Raw genomic sequence first — 20103 nt, forward strand, 5'->3', positions numbered from 1 at the left:
TCAATATCCAATTCTTCATTTATAGCAAGTATACACAGACCTGAATTTTTATATATACCTTGTGTTTTCTAATCCTGCTAAATTCAAATACAAGTTCTAGGAGCTCCTAGAGATTTCTTAGTATTTTCTCTGTAAATGATCATTTCATCTACATATGAAGATTATGCTTCTACCTTGCCAATCCTATCCTAATTGTGTCATTTTATTGCCAGACTATTTTGGTGGGGCCTACGTTTCAAAGTTTAATGGACAGATAAAGAGCAAGCATATCTGCCCTTGCTCCCCACCTTAAGGAGAACGCATTGTATCTTCTCCATTCATATAAGGCGTTCTGCTGGAAGTATGGGGTACATGTCTTTAATCTGTTGAGAAAGTTCCGTTCTACTTCTAGTCTCCTGATAGCTTTTACCATGAACAGCTGTAGAATTTAGTCCAATATTTTTTCTCCAACTAGTGATAGGATCATATGGCTTTTTCCTTTCCTCTGTTAAAATGATGACTTTTGGGGGTGGATCTTCCAATGCTGAACCAACACTGTCATCCCTATAACAAAACCACTTTCTACATCCTGCCAGATCTGACTTCTATTAGTTTGTTTTGTTAAACAAATTTCTATCTATGTTCATACTTTTTTCTTCTATTATCTTTACCCAGTTTTAGGATTAGCACAATGTTGAGTTCCTAAAATGAGGGGAAAAGTGTTCCTTCTTTTTTTCTGCTTTAATTGTTTGATATAATTTATCAGTTAAAATGTATATGAGCCTGCTGTTGTCATATAGGTAGGTTTTCAAGCTAGGAATATACTTTCTTTAATAGGTGCTATTCAAATTTTATATTTCCTCCAGAGTTAGTTTCATTAATTTGTCTTCCAAGGTACTTCTTAGAAGTTGTCAAATTTATTTCAAAACCGATTTTTGAAATATGCTTTCTATATCCTTTTAAATTCTGTAAAATCTGTGGTAATGTCTCCTAGATCTTGATATTGTAATTTAAAAAATGTAAAATTGATATTGTGTAACAGGAAGTAAAGGTCTAAAGGAACAGGGGAAGTGGGAGGGGTAGGGGAAAGGAAAAAAGGGAAAAGAAAAAATATGAGAAAAGGAAAAAAATGGAAACAAAGTCTTTCCAAATAGGGAAGGGTGGAGGAGGTGAAGGGAGGCCAAGGGAAGGGGAAAGAAAAATAAGAACCAAGATACATCATGTAATAGTACAAGATCCCAATGATGAATGTAACTGTATTTTATACATAAAATGTACCAATAAACTTAATGGGAAAAAAAAAGAGTTCTACCTAATCTCTGTTCCAACTGGTTCAGAGTTTCTATTTTAATATTTAGATCTTTAATCCATTTTGATTTTAGTTTAGTGCATGGTGAGAGATACAGTTCTAGTTTTAATCTTTGGCAAGTTGAAACCCAATTTTTCCAGCACCATTTGTTAAAGAGGGTGTCTTTCGTCCAGTGAGAGTGTTTGGCTCCTTTATCGAAGATGAGATGGCTGAGTGTGTCTGGAGTTGTTTCTCCATCTTCTAATCTGTTCCACTGGTCCTCAGGTCTGTTTCTTTGCCAGTACCATGCTGTCTTTATCACAGTAGCTTTGTAGTATAGTTGCAGGTTGGGGATTGTGATACCCCCTGCCATGTCTCTGTTACCTAAAATTGCTTTTGCTATTCTGGGTTTCTTCTTATTCCAAATGAATTTTTGGATTGTTTTCTCAAGGTCCATGAAGTATGCTGCTGGGATCTCAATTGGAATTGCATTAAATCTATATAGCAGTTTTGGAAGTATGGCCATTTTCACTATATTAATCCTTCCTACCCAGGAGCAGGGGATGTCTGTCCATTTTCTGATATCATCTTCAATCTCTCTTTTCAGAGTGCTATAGTTTTCAAAGAAGACGTCTTTGATTTCTTTCATTAGGTTGATTCCTAGGTATTTAAGTTTTTTGGATGCTATTGTGAAAGGAATTATTTGCCCTATTTCTCTCTCAGTGAGTCTGTCATTCGTGTAGAGGAAAGCTATTGATTTTTGTGTGTTGACCTTGTAACCAGCTACTTGACTGAATTTGGTTATTAAGTCTAGAAGACTTTTGGTGGAGTTCTTGGGGTCTTCTATATAGAGTATCATGTCATCTGCAAATAATGACAATTTGACTTCTTCATTTCCTATCTTTATTCCTTTTATTTCTTTCTCTTATCTAATTGCCGTGGCTAATGTTTCCAGAACTATATTGAACAAGAGTGGTGATAGTGGACATCCTTGTCTTGTTCCTGATTTTAGTGTGAAAGATTTCAGTTTTTGACCATTTAGTATGATATTGGCTGTTGGTTTTTCATAGATGACTTTTATCAGTTTGAGGTAGAGACTATCCCAATTTTTTGTAGGGTTTTTATCATAAATGCATGTTGGATTTTGTCAAACACTTTTTTTGTGTCTATGGAGATAATCATATGGTTTTTGTCCTTGGCTGTATTGATATAGTGTATTACATTGATTGATTTGCGTATGTTGAACCATCCCTGCATCCCTGGGATGAATCCCACTTGGTCAGGGTGTATGATCTTCTTGATGATCTTTTGCATTCTGTTTGCCAGTATCTTATTAAGGATTTTTGCATCTATGTTCATTAGTGAGATTGGCCTATAGTTCTCCTTTTCAGTTGGGTCTTTCTCTGCTTTGAGGATGCTTGCTTCCAGGAATGAATTTGGGAGTATTGCTTCCCTTTCAATTTCATTGAAGAGTTTAAACAGTAGTGGCAGCAGTTCCTCTCTAAATGTCTTGTAGAATTCAGCAGTGAAGCCATCAGGGCCCGGGCTTTTCTTAGTTGATAAGTTTTTAATTACATTTTCAATTTCTTTGATTGAGATTGCATTGTTTAGAATTTTTAGTTCTTCTTCATTCAACTTTGGTAATTCATAGGTATCTAGGAATCCGTTCATTTCTTCTGTGTTTTCCATCTTATTGGAGTATAGGTTCTGGAAGTAGGTATTGATGATCCTCTGGATTTTTGCTGGTCTTTTCATTCCTAATTGCATAGATTTGGGCCTTTTCTTTCCTTTTTCTGATAAGATTGGCTAAGAGTTTGTCAATTTTGTTGATTCTTTCAAAGAACCAACTCTTGGCTTCATTGATTTTTTGTATCGTTCTCTTAGTCTCCATTGCATTGATTTCTGCTCTGATCTTTATAATTTCCTCCCTTGTATGAGCTCTGGGGTTGTCCTGCTCTTCTTTTTCTAGAAGCTTGAGCTTCATCATGAGGTTGTTTAATTGGGCTCGTTCTGTTTTCCTAATATGTGTATTCACTGCTATGAATTTCCCTCATAAGACTGCCTTCATTGTGTCCCATAGATTCCGATATGTTGTATTGTCATTGTCATTTAACTGAAGAACTGTCTGATTTCTTCTTTAATTTCCTCTGTGACCCATTGGTTATTCAGAAGTGTATTGTTCAATTTCTATGTGTTTATGAAATTTTGTGGTTTATTTTGCTATTGATCTCCAATTTCATCACACTATGGTCTGATAATATTCAGGGGATAACGTCAGTTCCTTTGCACTTACTTAAACATGTTCTATGAGCGAGTGTGTGGTCTGTTTTGGAGAACAACCCATATGCAGCTGAAAAGAATGTTTATTCTGATTTTGTGGGGTGGAAGACTCTGTAAACATCTGTTAAGTTCATTTGTTCAAGAGTTTGATTGAGTTCTAGTATTTCATTGCTTGTTTTTTTTCTAGTTGATCTATCTATTTGTGACAGTGGGGTATTGAGGTCCCCCGCTACTATTGTATTAGTGCTTATGTGATTTTTCATGTCCGTTAGTATTTGTTTATATAGCTGGGCGTACTAATGTTTGGTGCATAGATATTTATGATTGTCATCTCTTTCTCTTGGATTGTTCCCTTTTCAAGGATGTAGTGTCCTTTTTTGTCTCTCTTAATCAGTGTTGGTTTGAAATCCACTTGATCTGCAAAGAGGATAGCTACTTCTGCTTTTTTTCGGGTTCCTGTTGCATGGAGTATTGTTTTCCACCCTTTAACTTTCAGTCTATGAGTTTCTTTTTGAATTAAGTATGTTTCTTCTATGCAGCATATTGTTGGATCTTGCTTTTGACCCATTCTGCCAGTCTATTTCTTTTTTTTTTTTTTGGTACCAGGGATCGAACTCAGGTCCTTGCGCTTGCGCAGCAGGCCATGAAACCACTGAGCTAAATCCCCGGCCCTCAGTCTATTTCTTTTGATTGGTGAGTTGAGAACATTAACATTGATGGTTATAACTGATACGTATTAACTTATCATTGTCATGACTTTTTCTTTTTGTTAAATTCTCCCCCTTTGCATTTAATTTCTTGTCATTCCCGATGGATTCATTTTGCTTGGCTTCCTGGGCTTGTGATCCTCATTGTCTTTTCCTAGGGTACTGTCTAAAATTTTTTGGAGTGCTGGTTTGGTATTCATTAAGTTCCTAAGGTCCTCTTTGTCATGAAAGTATCTTATTTCTCCATCAATTTTGAAAGATAGTTTTGCAGGGTACATCACTCTGGGTTGGAGGCTGTTTTCCTTTAGGGCTTGGAATTTGTTGCTTCTTCCCTTGAGAAGTCTACTGTGATTCTGATGGGCTTTCCTTTGTGTGTGATTTGTTTCTTTTCTCTAACTGCTTGTAGAACTTTGTTCTTCTGTTGGGTTTCTGGAATCGTAACAATTATATGCCTATGTGTAGTTTGTTTGTTTATTTGTTGGTACCAGGGATTGAACTCGGGACCTTGCACTTGCGAGGCAGGCAGCGGAACCACTGAGCTAAATCCTTGGCCCTAGATTTTTTTTGATCAAGGGTAGTTGGAGTCTTATATGCCTCACTTATCTGTATGTCAAGTTCTTTTCCCCTGCTTGGGAAGTTTTCTCCCATTACTTCTGTAAACAGTTGGGGTTTTTTTTGGTACTGGGGAGCGAACTCAGGTCCTTGCACTTGTGCTGCAGGTGGCAAAACCACTGAGCTAAATCCCCGGCCCCTGTGAACAGTTTTTTAATGTCATCTGCACTCTCTCCTGTTTCTTCATTGTCTCCAGTCAGTCTTATGTTATTCTTCTTTGCATCATCTAGCAGCTGCTGGATTGATTTCTCATGTTCCTTTACAATTTTAAAACAATTCTTCTCTTCCTGGTCACTAATTGCAATCTTATCTTCTATATCTGAAATTCTGTGCTCACATTGGCTCATTCTGCTGTGTAGACTTTCAATGGAGTTTTTAATCTCCTGGAAATCTGTTTGCATCCATTTTATGGATTCCATTTGTTTCTTATGTTGGGATTCTGTCAAGCTCCTCAGCTCCTCTCTAGATTTATGAATCATGTCTTGCACTATGGGCACAGTCTCTGCTGTTATCTGAGGAATTATTTCTGATTTCATTTTTTCCAAATCCTCTTTTGTTGCCAGTTCAGGGGGTCCAGGTGGTTGAGTATCAGAGTGTTCCATCTCATTTCCTTTTGGGGTTGCTGTAGGTGATCTGGAGGTCTGGTTTTGGTTTTTTGGGGGTTTTTTTTTTTGGTACCAGGGATTGAACTCAGGACCTTGTGCTTTCGAGGCAGGCAGTGGAACCACTGAGCTAAATCTCAGGCTGGAGGTCTGGTTTTGAGACTTGTTTACTTGTCTTCTCATGTGGCCGGGTGGGGGGTGGGGGGTGGTGCTGCAGGCACCTTCGAGGCTCACCTCCTCTGTGCTGGGAGTGGTGGCACTGTTGACCTGCAAGCCTCCTCCTCTGTGCTGGGAGCCAGTTCAGGCTGGTCTTGGACTCACTATGTAGCCCAGACTGACTTTGAACTTGCAACAGTCCTCCTGTCTCAACCTTCTGGGTGCTGGAAGTGTGTGTGTGTGTGTGTGTGTGTGTGTGTGTGTGTGTGTGTGTGTCTGTCTGTCTGTCTATCTGTCTCTTTTTGAGACAGGGTCTTGGTATGTAGTTCAGACTGGGTTTGAATCCACTGGCCCAGGCTGGCCTCAAACTCTAAGCAATCCTCCTGCCTCAGACTCCCAAGTGCTGGGATATTACAGGCATACGCCACCACACTCAGCTTCTACTTTTAGGTTTTTTGGGGTTTTTTTGTGGTTCCGGGGATCGAACTCAGGTCCTTGCCCTTGAGCAGCAGGCGGCGAAACCACTGAGCTAAATCCCCGGCCCTACTTTTAGTTTTTTGGGGGCCCTACTTTTAGTTTTTTGGGGAACCTCCTAATGATTTCTATAGTGGCTGTACTAATTTACATTCCTATCAGTAGTGTAGAGGAGTTTTTTGTTGTTTTTGCTGTTGTTTGTTTTTGTTTTTGATTTTTTGAGGCAGGGTCTCACTTTGTAGTCCAGGCTGACCTCAAACTTTTGGGTATCCTCCTGCCTAAGCCTCTCGAGTCCTGGGGTTACAGGCGTGCACTACCTTCTTTTTTTTTTTTTTTTCTTTTTTTTTGGTGCCAGGGATCGAACTTGGGTCCTTGCGCTTGCGCAGCAGGCAGCAAAACCACTGAGCTAAATCCCCGGCCCAACTACCTTCTTTTTATATATATATATTTTTTGGACCGGGGATCAAACTTGGGACCTTGCACTTGCAAGGCAGGCAGTGGAACCACTGAGCTAAATCCCCAGCCCAGCCCGGCCCTTCTTTTTATATTCTTGATGATAACCATTCTGACTGGGATGAGGTGAAATCTCAATGTAGGGGTTTTTTTAATTGAACTGAGGGCTTTTGCATTGAGGATTGGTCCTCAGTCATCTTTTACTTTTTATTTAGAGACAGGGTTTCCACTATATTGCTAATTTGCCCAAGTTAGGTTTGAATTTGTGATCCTCCTGCTTCAGCCCCACCCACCAAGTAGCTGGGATTACTGGTGTGGGCCACCACACCCAGCTTATTTTATGTAGCTTTGCTTTGCATTTCCCTAATGGCTACAGATGTTGAACATTTTTTCATATACTTATTGGCCATTTGTACTTCCTCTTTTAAGAAGTGTCTGTTTATTCACTTACTTATTGATTAAGCTATTTGGGTGTTTTGTTTTTGAGTCCTTTACATATGCTAGGTATTAATCCTCTGCATTAGAATAGCTGGCCAAGATTTTCTCCCATTCTGTGGACTGTCTTTCACTCTTGGTAATGTCCTTTGATGTACAGAAACTCTGGGCTTGAATTTGTGATCCTCCTCCCTCAGCCTCTCAGATTTCTGGGATTACAAACATGTGCCACCACACCCAGCTCAGAAATTTTAGTTTGCTGTAGTCCCATTTGTTGATTCTTGCTATTACTTCCTGTGCTATTGGAGTCCTACTCAGGAAGTCTTTCCCTGTGCCTGTGACTTCCAGTGTTTCCCCTAGGTTTCTTCCAGCAGTTTCAAAATTTCAGGTCTTATACCTAGGTTTTTGATCCATTTTGAATTGATTTTGGTACAGAGTAAGAGATAGGGATCTAGTTTAAATCTTCTATATCACAACACCCAGATTCCCCACCTCCTTTGTTAAAGAGGCTGTCCTTTCTCCAATGTTTTTTGGCCCCTTTTTCAAGAATTAGGTGGCTGTAGTTATGTGGGTTTTAAAAAGTATCTTCTGTTCTATCCCATTAGGTGTTCGTTTTTTGTGCCTGTACCATGCCTGCTTTGTTGTTGTTACTGTGGTTTTGTAGCATAATTTAAAATTGAGTATTGTGATGCCTCCAGCTTCGGTCTTTTTGATCAGGGTTGCTTTGGCTCTTCTGCATCTTTTGTGTTTCCATATGAATTTTAGGATTATTTTTTTTAATTCTTTATTTGGTTTTTTTTTAGGATTTTTTTTTTCTAGTTTTGTGAAGAATGTCATTGGAATTCTGAGAAGGATTGCATTGAATCTGTAGATCACTTTTGGCAATTTGGCCACTTTAACAACATTAATTCCGCCAATCCATGAACAAGGGAGGTCTATCTTTCTATCTCTCAATGTGTTCTTCAATTTCTTTCTTTAGCTTTCTATAATTTTCACTGTAGAAGCTTTCACTTCCTCTATTAGGTTGATTCCTTTGGTTTTATTTCTTTATCTTTTGGTACTGGGGATTGAACTCAGGACCTTGTGCTTGCAAGGCAGGCGTGGTGCCACTGAGCTAAATCCCTGGCCCAATTACTTCGTTTTTTTTGTTTGGTGGGTTTTTTTTTTTAAACTATAAAATAACAGGGGCCGGGGATTTAGCACAGTGGTTCTGCCACCTGCCTCACAAGCACAAGGTCCCGAGTTCGATCCCCAGTACCAAAAAAAAAAAAATAGGGGCTGGGGATTTAGCTCAGTGGTTCCAGTGCCTGCCTCGAAAGCACAAGGACCTGAGTTCAATCCCCGGTACCAAAAAACAAAACAAAACAAAAAATAATAATAAAATAAAATAACAGCATTCTAACAAATAACAGTATTTTGGCTGGGGATCTAGCTCAGTGGTTTTGCCGCCTGCTGCGCAAGCGCAAGGACCCGAGTTCGATCCCTGCTACCAAAAAAATAAAAATAAAAATAACAGTATTTTAAACAGACATGAACTTTGCCATTTTAACCATTTTAAGTATTTATTCAGTGGCAGTAAGTACCTTGACAATATTGTGCAACCCTCACCACTACCTATTTCCAAAACTTTCATCATTCACACAGAAACTCTCTCCCCACTGAGTAATAATCCTCATCCCGCTCCATCTCCTGAGCCCTGGTAGCCTCTATTTTACTGTCTGTCTCTATGAATCTGTCTATCCTAGGTACTTTATTGTAGTAAAATTATACAGCAGTTGTCCTTTTGTGTCTGGCTTCTTTCACTAAGCATAATGTTTCCAAGCTTTATCTATATTGTAGAATGTATCTGAATTTCATTCCTTTTTAAGGCTGAATAATATTCCATTGTATGGGTATGCCACATTTTGCTTATTTATCTATTGATGGATATTAGAGTTGTTTCCACCTGTTTGCTATTGTGAACAGTGCTGCTCTGGGCAAGTTTCTGTGTGGATATGCTTTCATTGCTGTTGGGTAAATACATCCTAGCAGCAGAAATGCTGGATCAAATGGTAATTCTAACTTTTGGAAGAACTGCCAGTTTTCTTCAGCAGCTCTATTATTTTGTATTCTCATGTATAAGGATTTCAATTTCTCTACATCCTCGGCAACTCTTGCTGTTTTATTTTTTAAATTACTATTATAGGGCGGGGGATTTAGCTCAGTGGTTCTGCTGCCTGCCTAGCAAGTGCAAGGACCTGAGTTTGATCCCTGGTACTAAAAAAAAAAAAAAAAAAAAAAAATTACCATTATAGCCATCCTAGGCTGTCTGTTTTTGTCACGTAAGGAAACAGGTTTGGTATGAAAAGGCACAGATCTAGGCAGAGCGCCCAGCTGCGTTAACAGGCCCTGCGAGTCGGACAAGTTCTGGGGCTCATCGAGCCTCAATTTCTTCCTCCGTAAAGCAGAGCTGATACGCCTGCCTGGCGAAGGTGCATGGGGGTAGTGTATGAAATAAAGCTGGGTGTGGTGACTCATGCATGTGATCCCAACAATCAGGAGGCGGAGGCAGGAGTATTGCTGCAAAATTGAGGTCATCTAGGGCTACATAGTAAGACCTTGCCTCGGGGTAAAAATCACTTCTACAGATACTGGAACAGAAGAAGTTCAATGTGTGGCAGCTGCTTTGAGGAGACAGGGTTGTGGTCCGTTAGGCATACCTCAGCATCCCAAACCCCCAGAACCATGACTGGCATTTAGTAGATGTTCCAAAACCCCTGTGGAATGAATGAACTTTCTCCCCGGGCAGGGCCTTTGGAAATGAGCGGTTGTAGGTAGTGAGGCCCCTCTCAATGGAAGTGTCCAAGCACGCACTACACACTCGGGCCTGTGGAGGCCACCAGGACCACGTGGAACCGCGCAGGCTCCTGGCAGAATGGGCAGTGTCCCTAAGGGAAAAGAGTTGGCCAGGGGGGCAGGTGTGGCCCTCACCTCAGCCTGCGGGGCCACCCGCCTCTCCCAGTTGCTGCCCGACCGCGACGGGAAGCGCTGCATGTTCTGCGTGAAGACCACCAGCCGCACGTACGAGATGAGCGCCTCGGACACGCGCCAGCGCCAGGAGTGGACGGCGGGTGAGTGTGCAGGCGGCCGCGGCTCTGCTGCGCCCCTCTGCGGAGGGCCAGCGCGCCCCCACCAGGCCGAGCCCCAGAGGAGGCCCCCGGGCGGCAGCGGTGAGCCAGATCTCACTGACCCGTGCCGGTCCAACGCAGCCATCCAGACAGCCATCCGGCTGCAGGCCGAGGGCAAGGCGTCACTGCACAAGGACCTGAAGCAGAAGAGGCGCGAGCAGCGCGAGCAGCGGGAGCGGCGCCGGGCAGCCAAGGAGGAGGAGCTGCTGCGGCTGCAACAGTTGCAGGAGGAGAAGGAGCGGAAGCTGCAGGAGCTGGAGCTGCTGCAGGAGGCGCAACGGCAGGCCGAGCGGCTGCTGCAGGAGGAGGAGGAGCGCCGTCGCAGCCAGCACCGCGAGCTGCAGGAGGCGCTGGAGGGCCAGCTGCGTGAGGCCGAGCAGGTGCTGCGGCCCCTGGGCGGGGCCTGAGCGGGTGGGTGGGTTAAGGGAGGGGCATTGCGTGTTCGGGGTGGGGCTATGGCTGGTGGGTGGGGCTGACCAGGGGCCGAGTCCTGGGGCTGAGGGGTGCTGCTAAGGTGGAGTATGGGGTGAGGGACTGGAGAAGAACTTGGGACTGGGTCTGTGCCCAGGGCGGGAGTGACTCCAGGAAGGGGAGTGCGGGAGGCCGGCTGAGGCAGGATAGCCTGAGGCGAGGGGTGGTGGGCTGGAGCTGAGTGACAGGTGTAGAATCCAGGTTCAGGGACCTTGTGGGGGAAGGAGACGGTGCTTCGGCCCAAGGAGCCGCTCCTGACCCTGTGTTTGGGAAGGGTTTGGGCCGAGGCTAGACTCCCCTTCCCAAGATTTCAGTGAAACCAGTTTAGGGGCCGGGACGGGAGATAGGCAGGCGCAAGCGGAGACTCGGGAGGGCCCAGAGGCCGTTAGATGTAGGATTCAGCGGGTCTAGACCTCGAGGCAGTGCCAGCCCGCCCCTGAGCAGCCGGAAGTCACTCGGCCTCTGTGCACCTTTCACCCCGAAGTAAATGCTGATGCGCTGTTTGCTCTTAGAGGAAAGGTGAAGGTCAGGTGAGGAAGCACTTGCAGAGTTCGCTTTGAGTTGTGAAAATTACAGTCACCTCCTTCCTAGCACCTGCCATAATGATATATTATAATGCTAATTTATTAGGGCTGGTGCCGCGAAGGTGATTGTACTTTATTTTAATATATTTTTATTTAATTGTAACAGAGCATGGCATATACTATTTAATTATATACACATATTTTTATATTTGCCGTGCTGGGGCTCGAACCCAGGGCCTATGGACATGCTAGGTCGGTGTCTCCACTGACAGGCGTCCATGCCACCGGTTATTACTAAAGCTAGTGACGGGGGCAGTTTGAGGCCTCTGTCCCGTTATCCAACCCATTCTGGCTCCCCGGAAGGAGTCAGATGTGGAACTTGACATAAAGGAATCCCTTAGACCTCACCCCCAGTAGCCTGTCTGCCCCCGGCGCCCCTAAAGACCTGGTTCTGCATCCCCCACCGCCCCACAGGCCCGAGCCACCATGCAGGCTGAGATGGAGCTGAAGGAGGAGGAGGCCGCCCGGCAGCGGCAGCGCATACAGGAGCTGGAAGAGATGCAGGGACGGCTGCAGGAAGCCCTGCAACTGGAGGTCAAGGCGCGGCGGGACGAGGAGGCCGTGCGGCTGGCACAGGCCAGGTAGGGCCCTTCCGGCTCCCCGCCCGCCCCCCGCACCCCGTCTTCTGGCTGGCCGAGCACCCGCAAGGTGCAGGTGCAGGACGACACCGTGCCTCTCCGGCAGGCTGCTGGAGGAGGAGGAGGAGAAGCTGAAGCAGCTGATGCAGCTGAAGGGGGAGCAGGAGCGCTACATCGAGCGCGCGCAGCAGGAGAAGCAGGAGCTGCAGCAGGAGATGGCGCAGCAGAGCCGCTCCCTGCAGCGGGCCCAGCAGCAGCTGGAGGAGGTGCGGCAGAACCGGCAGAGGGCGGACGAGGACGTGGAGGTGAGCCCCGCGTGGCTATGAGCCAGGCTGATGCCCTGGAGCTCTGGCACCGTCCTCAGCTAGCTGTGTGACCTCTGGCAAATTACCTAACTTCTCTGAGCTCAAGTCTTTAAGCTGGGAAGGAAACTGATAATTCCATTGTTTCGATGATTAAACAAGATAAAACATGGCGTTTCCTATGTAGTAAAGCTAAAGAACATTTGCTGCCGGTGTTAACATTATTATTAATCTGGGCAAAATATTTTCCTCCTGCTCATCAAGCCCCTCTCTTGCAGTCCCAGTACTTGGATTCCACTCCTTGGAGCCTGAAGCACCATATGATAGGATTTAAATTCTTTTTACTGTGATGTTTGACGGGTTTTTTTTATTAATATTGATGATTTTATTTCACTTGGCCAGCTTACATAGTCATTGAAACAGTTTTAAACGATGACATATGTAACATAGAAGGGAAATTCCTCCATGGTCAATCCAGTCCCCCACCGCTAATGTCTGTTTGGGGTTTTTAAATTTTTTTTTAATTTTTTTACTTTTTTTGGTACCGGGGATCAAACTCGGGTCCTTGCGCTTGTGAGGCAGGCAGCAGAACCACTGAGCTAAATCGTTGGCACTTTTTTGTTTCAAGACAGGATCTCACTATGTAGTTCAGGCTAGCCTTAACTAATGGTGATCCTCCTGCCTCAGCCTTCCAAGTGTCAGGATCACAGGCATGCCCACCATGCCTGGCTTTCATGGCTCTGTTTGTGCGTGGGCACCTGGCAAGGTGGCGGTACAGGGTGTAGAGCTGTGTGTGTGTCCCTGGGCAAGTCACTGAAGATCTTTTGCAGTTGCTTGTTGTTAACTTCTCTGAAAGTTAACTAGGACTATAAATGTGCTTAGCACATCTTAGCTGCTCAATAAGCAGAAACTATTATTATTTTTGACCCTTTGAGGGTCCATGCATCTCCTGAAATTGGAGGCAAACTCATATATATAACTCTTTAATTTTTATTTTTGTCAGCTTTTTTTTTTTGGTACTGGGGATCGAACTCAGGTCCTTGTGCTTGCGAGGCAAGTGGCAGAACCACTGAGCTAAATCCCTGGCCCTTAATTTTTATTTTTATTAGTCCACATTTGCAGTACATGATCACTTTCATCGTGGGGAGCTGGTACCTGTGCACAGCACATCTTCCTTCCTTTCTGAGCCCTCCCCTCCCCTCCCCCATCTCTTGGTCCCTCCCATTTGCAGATTCCTGTCTCCCTGATTGTTATTTCCTGCAGTAACGCTTTCTGCACAACCATGGTTTTCTATGGAGATGCTCAGTGGTCTCGGCCACACTCTAAGGGGCTGTGACCCTGAGAAGGTCAGCATCTCCTGCAGGGACGGTGGTTCTGACCCACTTCCCACTGCCCCCACAGGCTGCTCAGCGGAAGCTGCACCAGGCCAGCAGGAATGTGAAACACTGGAATGTCCAGATGAACAGGCTCATGCATCCGATCCAGCCTGGAGGTGAGAAGGGGTAGACTGGGAGTGTCCCTGGGGCCGAGAGGGAAAAGAGAGAGAAGGAGGCCTCAGATCCCCAGGGCCCGGATGTCCCCACCCTGCCTCACCCTCGCATGAGCCTTTCTTCTCACTTGGCTGCCTTCTCTCTCCCAGATAAGCGCCCGGTCACCAGCAGCTCCTTCACAGGCTTCCAGCCCCCTCTGCTTGCCCGCCGTGACTCCTCCCTAAAGCGCCTGACCCGATGGGGATCCCAGAGAAACCGGACCCCCTCACCTAACAGCAATGAGCAGCAGAAGCCCCTCAATGGTGGGGATGAGACTCCCGTCCCGGCTTCCCCCTCTCAGGAAGAAAAACTGGATCCAACACCAGAAAATTAGCCTTCCTCACCCCTTGTTCCTACCAATGTCCCGTCCACCAGGACCTGGCCACAGCTGGCCTGTGGATGACACTGTCCTCTGCTAGGAGGGCTCTGAGGTCCTGGTGCCAGGAGCCCAGCCCTCCAACTGGAAGACTCTCGCTGGGACCGGGTGGTCTTTCTCATCAGCCCCAAGCCTCAGACCTGGGCCATCCAGGATGTTGGTACTTGAGACCTTGGCCCCGTGCTTTAGTCCCAAAGACCCAATGACCTGGGCAGGGACAGAGAACAGACAGACAAGCCGAGGGCCATCTGCCCCTAGGCTGCCACCAAGCTGTGGAGGCATTTTTCTAAATAAAAACCACTCTGGGAAAGAATTACTGACTCAGGTCTGTCCACTCTCAGCCCACTTCCCCCTTCCCTCGAGTCTGGCAGAGGCAGCAGGTGTGGTGGGATTCAGACTTCGGAACTGGGCTGCCAGGGTTCTGAACTGAGCTCTGCGGCTCAGGGACTGATTGACTTTGTTCAAGTTTCCTCACATCTTGGTACTGCAGGTTCCGCACTAGTGGAGTGGAGATAAGAATCATACCTACTGTAGAGGGCTACGTAAGGACTGTGTGCTTAGCATCAGAACTAGGATTAGTATCAGCCAGTGTTTACTGAGCACCTACTTTATGCCTGGCAATTTCTCCGGTTATTTGATTCTCACAAAAACCTCCAGGGCTGGATTTTCACTACTGTCGTTTTGCAACTGGACAATTAAGTCTCTCGGGAGATTACACAACCTTCCCAAACTTTTCTTCTCCTACTCTGACTCACTGACCTTATTACCTCAGATGAGAGATCTGCTTATCTAGAATTTAGAAAGATTTTCTTTCTCTCCCAGTTCCCCTCATTCCAAACCTATCATCAAATCCATTAGATTGTCTTTCCTTTATATTCTCGCATCTGTCTCCTTTTCTATCTGCTCGGCTACACTGTGGCTGAGGCCTTGGTATCTTTCACCTGGGTGTTGACCTTTGAGTCCTTCTCCACCTTGCCTGATATCTAATAAATCAATGACTGCAATCAATCAGACTTTCTTGGTTACTCTCAAATCTACCTTTGTGGTGCCATGTCTCGGGGCCACCGCCTTATGCTGGCCCCTGTCACCTCCCAACAAGATAAGAGTTATAACCCAGTCTGTGTGCAGTTGTGCATGTGTGTTACTGAGGATTGAACCCAGGGCCTTGGCATTGAGCTACATCCCCAGCCCTTTTTTTCTTATTTGTAACAGGCTCTTACTAAGTCACTGTTACCCAGGCTGGACTCAACCTTGTCATCCTCCTTCCTCAGCCTCCCATGGTGCTGGGATTACAAGCATGCACCGCCACACCTGGCTAACTCAGTCTCTGCAGACTGCTCTCCCTTTTGTGGCTTGTGTGAGATTCCCAAAATGCAGCTGCATTCTTGACTCTCTCCAAACTCCAGTCCCTCAGTGCTGTCCAAGAGTGTTAATAGTCAAGTTCACATTCTCAAACATGGCATGAAGCACGTGACAATCGGACCCCCCCCCCAAAGGCGCCAAGGCCCTTACCTTCTTGGTCCACTTGTGGTGCTGTCTTTTGTCTCCCTCATGGTCTTACTCTGGCTGCCCTTTTCTCCTTAATCACACAACAGCATCCATAACTAAACCAGCCTGGCCTCGCACTTGCAGAGATCCTCCTGCCTCAGCCTCTGAGTGCTGAGATTATTGACATGCCTGGCAGCTTCCATAACTAAATGTTGAGTTCCTTGAAGGCAGGAGCCACATCTCCAACTATGTTCCCAGGGCTTAGTATACTACTTATCTCTTAGAAGATACACAACACATATTTATTGAATTAATACATAAATAAATCCTGAATGAATGACAATGTCACACAGCTAAAAAATGTGATGGCACGATTCACACTCAAGTCCATCCATTCAGTAAATGTCACCTAAGCTCTCATCACACACTCGGTGTCAGCAGGTGCGAGGTACTTGGCGTGGAACGAAAGCACACAGAGTCCCTGCCCTCTGGGGCTTGTGTGCCATCTGATATCAAAGATCACGTCTTTTGCAAGCCACTAAGATCCCCAGCAAGGAACTTCATTACAGTGTCAAGTGTCACAACGCCAGCTGCTTGTATAACATGATGCAGATTTCAAGAATGGGAAGAGAAGTTAAAACTCTAAGTGTGTGGGAAGTCGGAGAAAAGGGAAGTTTTAGGTAGGAGCTAGAATGTGAGATACCTTCTTTTTTGTGTGTTGATGCTGAACCCAGGCTTGTGCGTTGAACCCAGGGCTTTGTGTATGCTAAGCAAATGCCCCATTACAAAGCTACACTCCTAGCCCCAGCTCTCAGTTTTCAACAAATAAAACAGGAGAGTAGAGCTAGGCGTAGTGTCACACACCTGTAATCCCAGCTACTCAGGGGCTGGGTGGTGAATTCAAGGCCAGCCTGAGCTACACAGCAAGACCTGCCTCAAAACAGAACAAGACAAAAAAAAGCAAGAGGAGTGTAGGATTCAAGGCTTGGTGGCGTACACCTGTAGCTCCAGCTATTTGGGAGGCTGAGTCAGGAGGGTATTGAGTTCAAGGCCAGCTTGGGCAACAGAGTGAGAAAAGAAAGAAGAAAGAATGGAAAGAAGAAAGGAAAGGGGAAAGAAAAATGGAAAGAAAGTAAGAGACCATGAAAAAAACAAATAGGGTTGGGTGTGGTGGCACATACCCATGGTCCCAGCATTCAGGAGGCTGAGGCAGGAGAACCACTGAGAGTTCAAGGCCAGCCTGAGCTATTTAGTGAGATCCTGTCTCAAAAAACAGACAAAAAAAAAAAAAAAAGCATGACACATTTATGGTCACAAGAAGTCTGGATCCTGGATACTGGATGGGAGGATTAATGATCTTCTAATTGGAGTAGGGTATCCCAGGAGTTCACAGAGTCTGAAGAAAAGCTATTTGCAGGTCTTCAAGTATTCTCTTCACCAAAATTGCTTTCCTCGCTCACAGTTTTACCTTCCCTGCTTTCAAAAGGCAGATTCACCCCTCAGCTATCCACACTCTTTGAATAGTGGACCACCCAGGGGGCTATGTACCTGGGACACAGAATAACGCAGCAATTTGGAACACCAGTGAGAAAGTGGATGGCAAAAGATGAGCAACAAACCCTTCTTGTATTCAAGTCAGGGGCTTTCCAAATCTTTGCTTTGAAAATGGCAAGAGTTAGCTGGGTGTGGTGGTGCACACCTGTCATTCCAGCACTTGGGAGGCTGAGGCAGGAGGATTACTGAAAATTTGACAAATAAAAGAGTTAAGGTTAGAATTGGGGGTAGGGTATGTAGCACAGTGTGAAGGCCCCTGTCCATCAACCACTGACACAATTAAGTCCTTCCCATTTATTTGTTTATTTATTTAGCAGTACTGGGGATTGAACTCTGGACTTTGGCACTGAGTTACATCTCCAGCCCTTTTTATTTTTTGAGACAGGGTCTCCGTAATTCACTAAAAAGCCTAGGCTGAGTTTAAACTTGTGATCCTCCTGCCTCAGCCTCCCAGAGGGCTGGGATTACAAGAGTATGCCACCACACCCAGCTCACTTCGAGTTTCATGGTTACATGAACCTTAAAACATTTCAAAATTTCAACATGTGCCAGGCGTGGTGGCTCACGCCTGTAATCCCAGCACTCTGGGAGGCTGAGGCAGATGGATTGCTGCAAGTTTGAGGTCAGCCTGGGCTACTTAGTGAGTTTAAGGTCAGCCTGGACTACACAGCAAGATCCTGTCTCAAAACAAACAAACAAGGGCTGGGGATGTAGATCAGCGGCACCATGCCGGCCTGGCAAGCACAAGGTCCTGAGTTTGATCCCGCCTAAAACAAAACAAAACAAAACAAACAAACAAAAAATCAACTATATATATATATATGTATGTATATATATATATATATTTTGGTAACAGAGATATGTGCTTTGGTGATCATCAGAAGACTTTCAAGCATAAGCATAAGCATATATTATTTCGTAGTTAGCTTTCTGAGAAGACAGTGTAGTTCAGATACAAATATAAGGAGAAAAAAGGACAATGTAAAACCTCTGCTAATGAATGTGAAGTGTACTCATTTTTTCAAAGGATGGTTGTATCAAATCATTGCAGGATTAGAGTCTTTCTTATGCAGTAGCAGTTTTACTTTAAAATGTCAATATTGGGCCAGGGATGTAGCTCAGTGGCACTGTGCCTGCTTGGCAAGCTTAAGGTCCTGAGTTCGATTCCCTATACCGGAAAAATAAATAAGCAAATAAAGTAAAATGTCAATATCTATAAAACACTAGAAATTATATCGATCCTCTGCAATGATTAAATTTTAAAGTAATGAAAAATATTAGATGTCACTTAATAATATGCAAGGAGGAGCTGGGGATTTAGCTCAGTGGTTTTGCCGCTTGTTGTGCAAGCACAAGGACCCGAGTTTGATCCCATGTACCAAAAAAAAAAAAAGAAAGAAAGAACATTTTTAGGGGGCAGGAGAAGATATTTTTCTGATCCTTTAATCCCAAGGTTAGAACGTAACTTCTCTCCTTTCCAACTTGCTGAAGGACAGCGTATCCTGTCTTCCACGTCCTCAGAGTCATGACCTGGGCGCCACGCGGGGAGCACAGCTATTGTGGTCCCAGATCCGTCCGTCCGTCGGTCTGTCTGTCTGGTTTGACTGTGAGGAAGGGTGGGGTGGTGGATCTGGTGTGCAGGAGGTGTGTTAGACCCTCTTGCCAGAGAGCGCAGGCTCCGGAAGTGGCTGACAAAAGTTGCTTCTCTGATCCTCGCTCGCTCGGCTGAGGGAGAGGAAGAGGCCTCGCCAAGCAGGCTGCCTGAAGGAGGCTGCAGCGGCGCCACCTGCTGGCCAGAGCGGGACACGGACGCGGCGAAGACGGCCGAGGACTTCGGAGCCGTTCCGGCCGTTCCACTTGGCCCTGGGAGTTACTCGGTTGCTCAATGATTGGGCATCAGAGTGGTTCGGATAGCTGAAGTTCTGGCTGGCCTGGGAAGGGCTGCAGAGGCTTGGTAGGGACCAGCTTGTCCCACTCAGCTGTCCCTAAGTCAAGACGAAGACTAAGGGAAGCTGCTTCAGCCTGGGCTTGTGATTCAAGTACCAGACTGAAGTAAACAGAACAGGACTTTCTTTGTCTTTATTTTTTGTTTGGTTTTGTTTTGGTACCGGGGATCGAACTCAGGTCCTTGAGCTTACGCAGCAGGCGGCGAAACCACTGAGCTAAATCCCCGGCCCAGAACAGGACTTTCTTAGTAGAATATAGGGGAGCTTTTTAAACAGTCGCGAGGCTGAGTGAGGCAGTTTGCAGGCTGTGTAGGCAGGAGCAACACCCACGTCAGGCTCCACAGCAGGAGGCACCGTGGCCAAGCCTGATACAGACGATGCTGGGTGTCACCTGGTTCCGCAGACTGCTTCTACAGCTGCTGCCACAGCTGTGCGTGGACAGGACCGGGAGCTGCCGCTGCCTCTTGCAGAATGGATTCTGCGTGCTCCCTAGTTCTTCAGCCACCCAGCTTCCCATGTGTCTGACTGGTGGAGCCCCAACCTTGTGGCTGTGCTGTAGCTGCAAAGGAGGCTGGCAGCCACCGCCTGACACTTGCAGCCACCAAGGTGAAGGGAGAGTCTAGAGTGGAAGATGTGCTGGGTGTGGTGGTGCACATCTGCAATCCCAGCACTCAGGAGGCTGAGGCAGGAGGGTCACCCTGAGTATGAGGCCAGCATGGGCCACATAGTGAGTTCAAGGCCAGCCTGGGCTACATAGCAAGACCCTGTATCAAAACAAAACAAAACAAAACAAAACTCACACAAAAAACAAGAGAAGCCTTGGAGAGGACAGATACACACACCATGGTGCATTCTGAGGCCAACAGTCTTGTGGTAAAGGGAGCCAGAGCTGTTTTATATGAGAAGCCAGGGGTGTGGCACCTTGCAAAAGAACCCATGTAAGGGTACAGGGCCACATGTCAAAAGGGCTCTTTGGAGGAAAATCATTGGATTTAGTTTACCTCCAAGGGATAGAGTGAAGATTACTGGGTAGGAAGGAGCACCAGGGAATAAAATTCTTTGCCCAGTGTAAGGAGGTATTTTCTTTTTTCTTTTTTTTCTTTTTTTCTTTTCTGGTACTGG

At 45.6% G+C, this 20103-nt stretch overlaps 1 protein-coding gene across 2 annotated transcripts in view; it reads left to right on the plus strand.

Annotated features, from left to right (window-relative positions):
- Positions 1 to 15001, plus strand: part of Def6 (DEF6 guanine nucleotide exchange factor) — a 33499-nt gene extending 18498 nt beyond the window's left edge. For both annotated transcript variants that reach the window (XM_004846719.3, XM_087210507.1), the window contains exons 6-11: positions 9988 to 10096; positions 10235 to 10533; positions 11623 to 11789; positions 11893 to 12091; positions 13490 to 13580; positions 13728 to 15001. In XM_004846719.3, coding sequence (XP_004846776.1) covers positions 9988 to 10096; positions 10235 to 10533; positions 11623 to 11789; positions 11893 to 12091; positions 13490 to 13580; positions 13728 to 13951 — 1089 coding nt within the window. In that variant the 3' untranslated portion in view covers positions 13952 to 15001. The remainder of the gene's footprint in view (positions 1 to 9987; positions 10097 to 10234; positions 10534 to 11622; positions 11790 to 11892; positions 12092 to 13489; positions 13581 to 13727) is intronic.
- The last annotated feature ends 5102 nt before the right edge of the window (positions 15002 to 20103 follow it).

Source organism: Heterocephalus glaber, unplaced genomic scaffold, assembly GCF_053883595.1.
Source record: "Heterocephalus glaber isolate CG9 unplaced genomic scaffold, H.glaber_assembly_v1.0 deba00001141, whole genome shotgun sequence".
NCBI classification, from domain to species: domain Eukaryota; kingdom Metazoa; phylum Chordata; class Mammalia; order Rodentia; family Bathyergidae; genus Heterocephalus; species Heterocephalus glaber.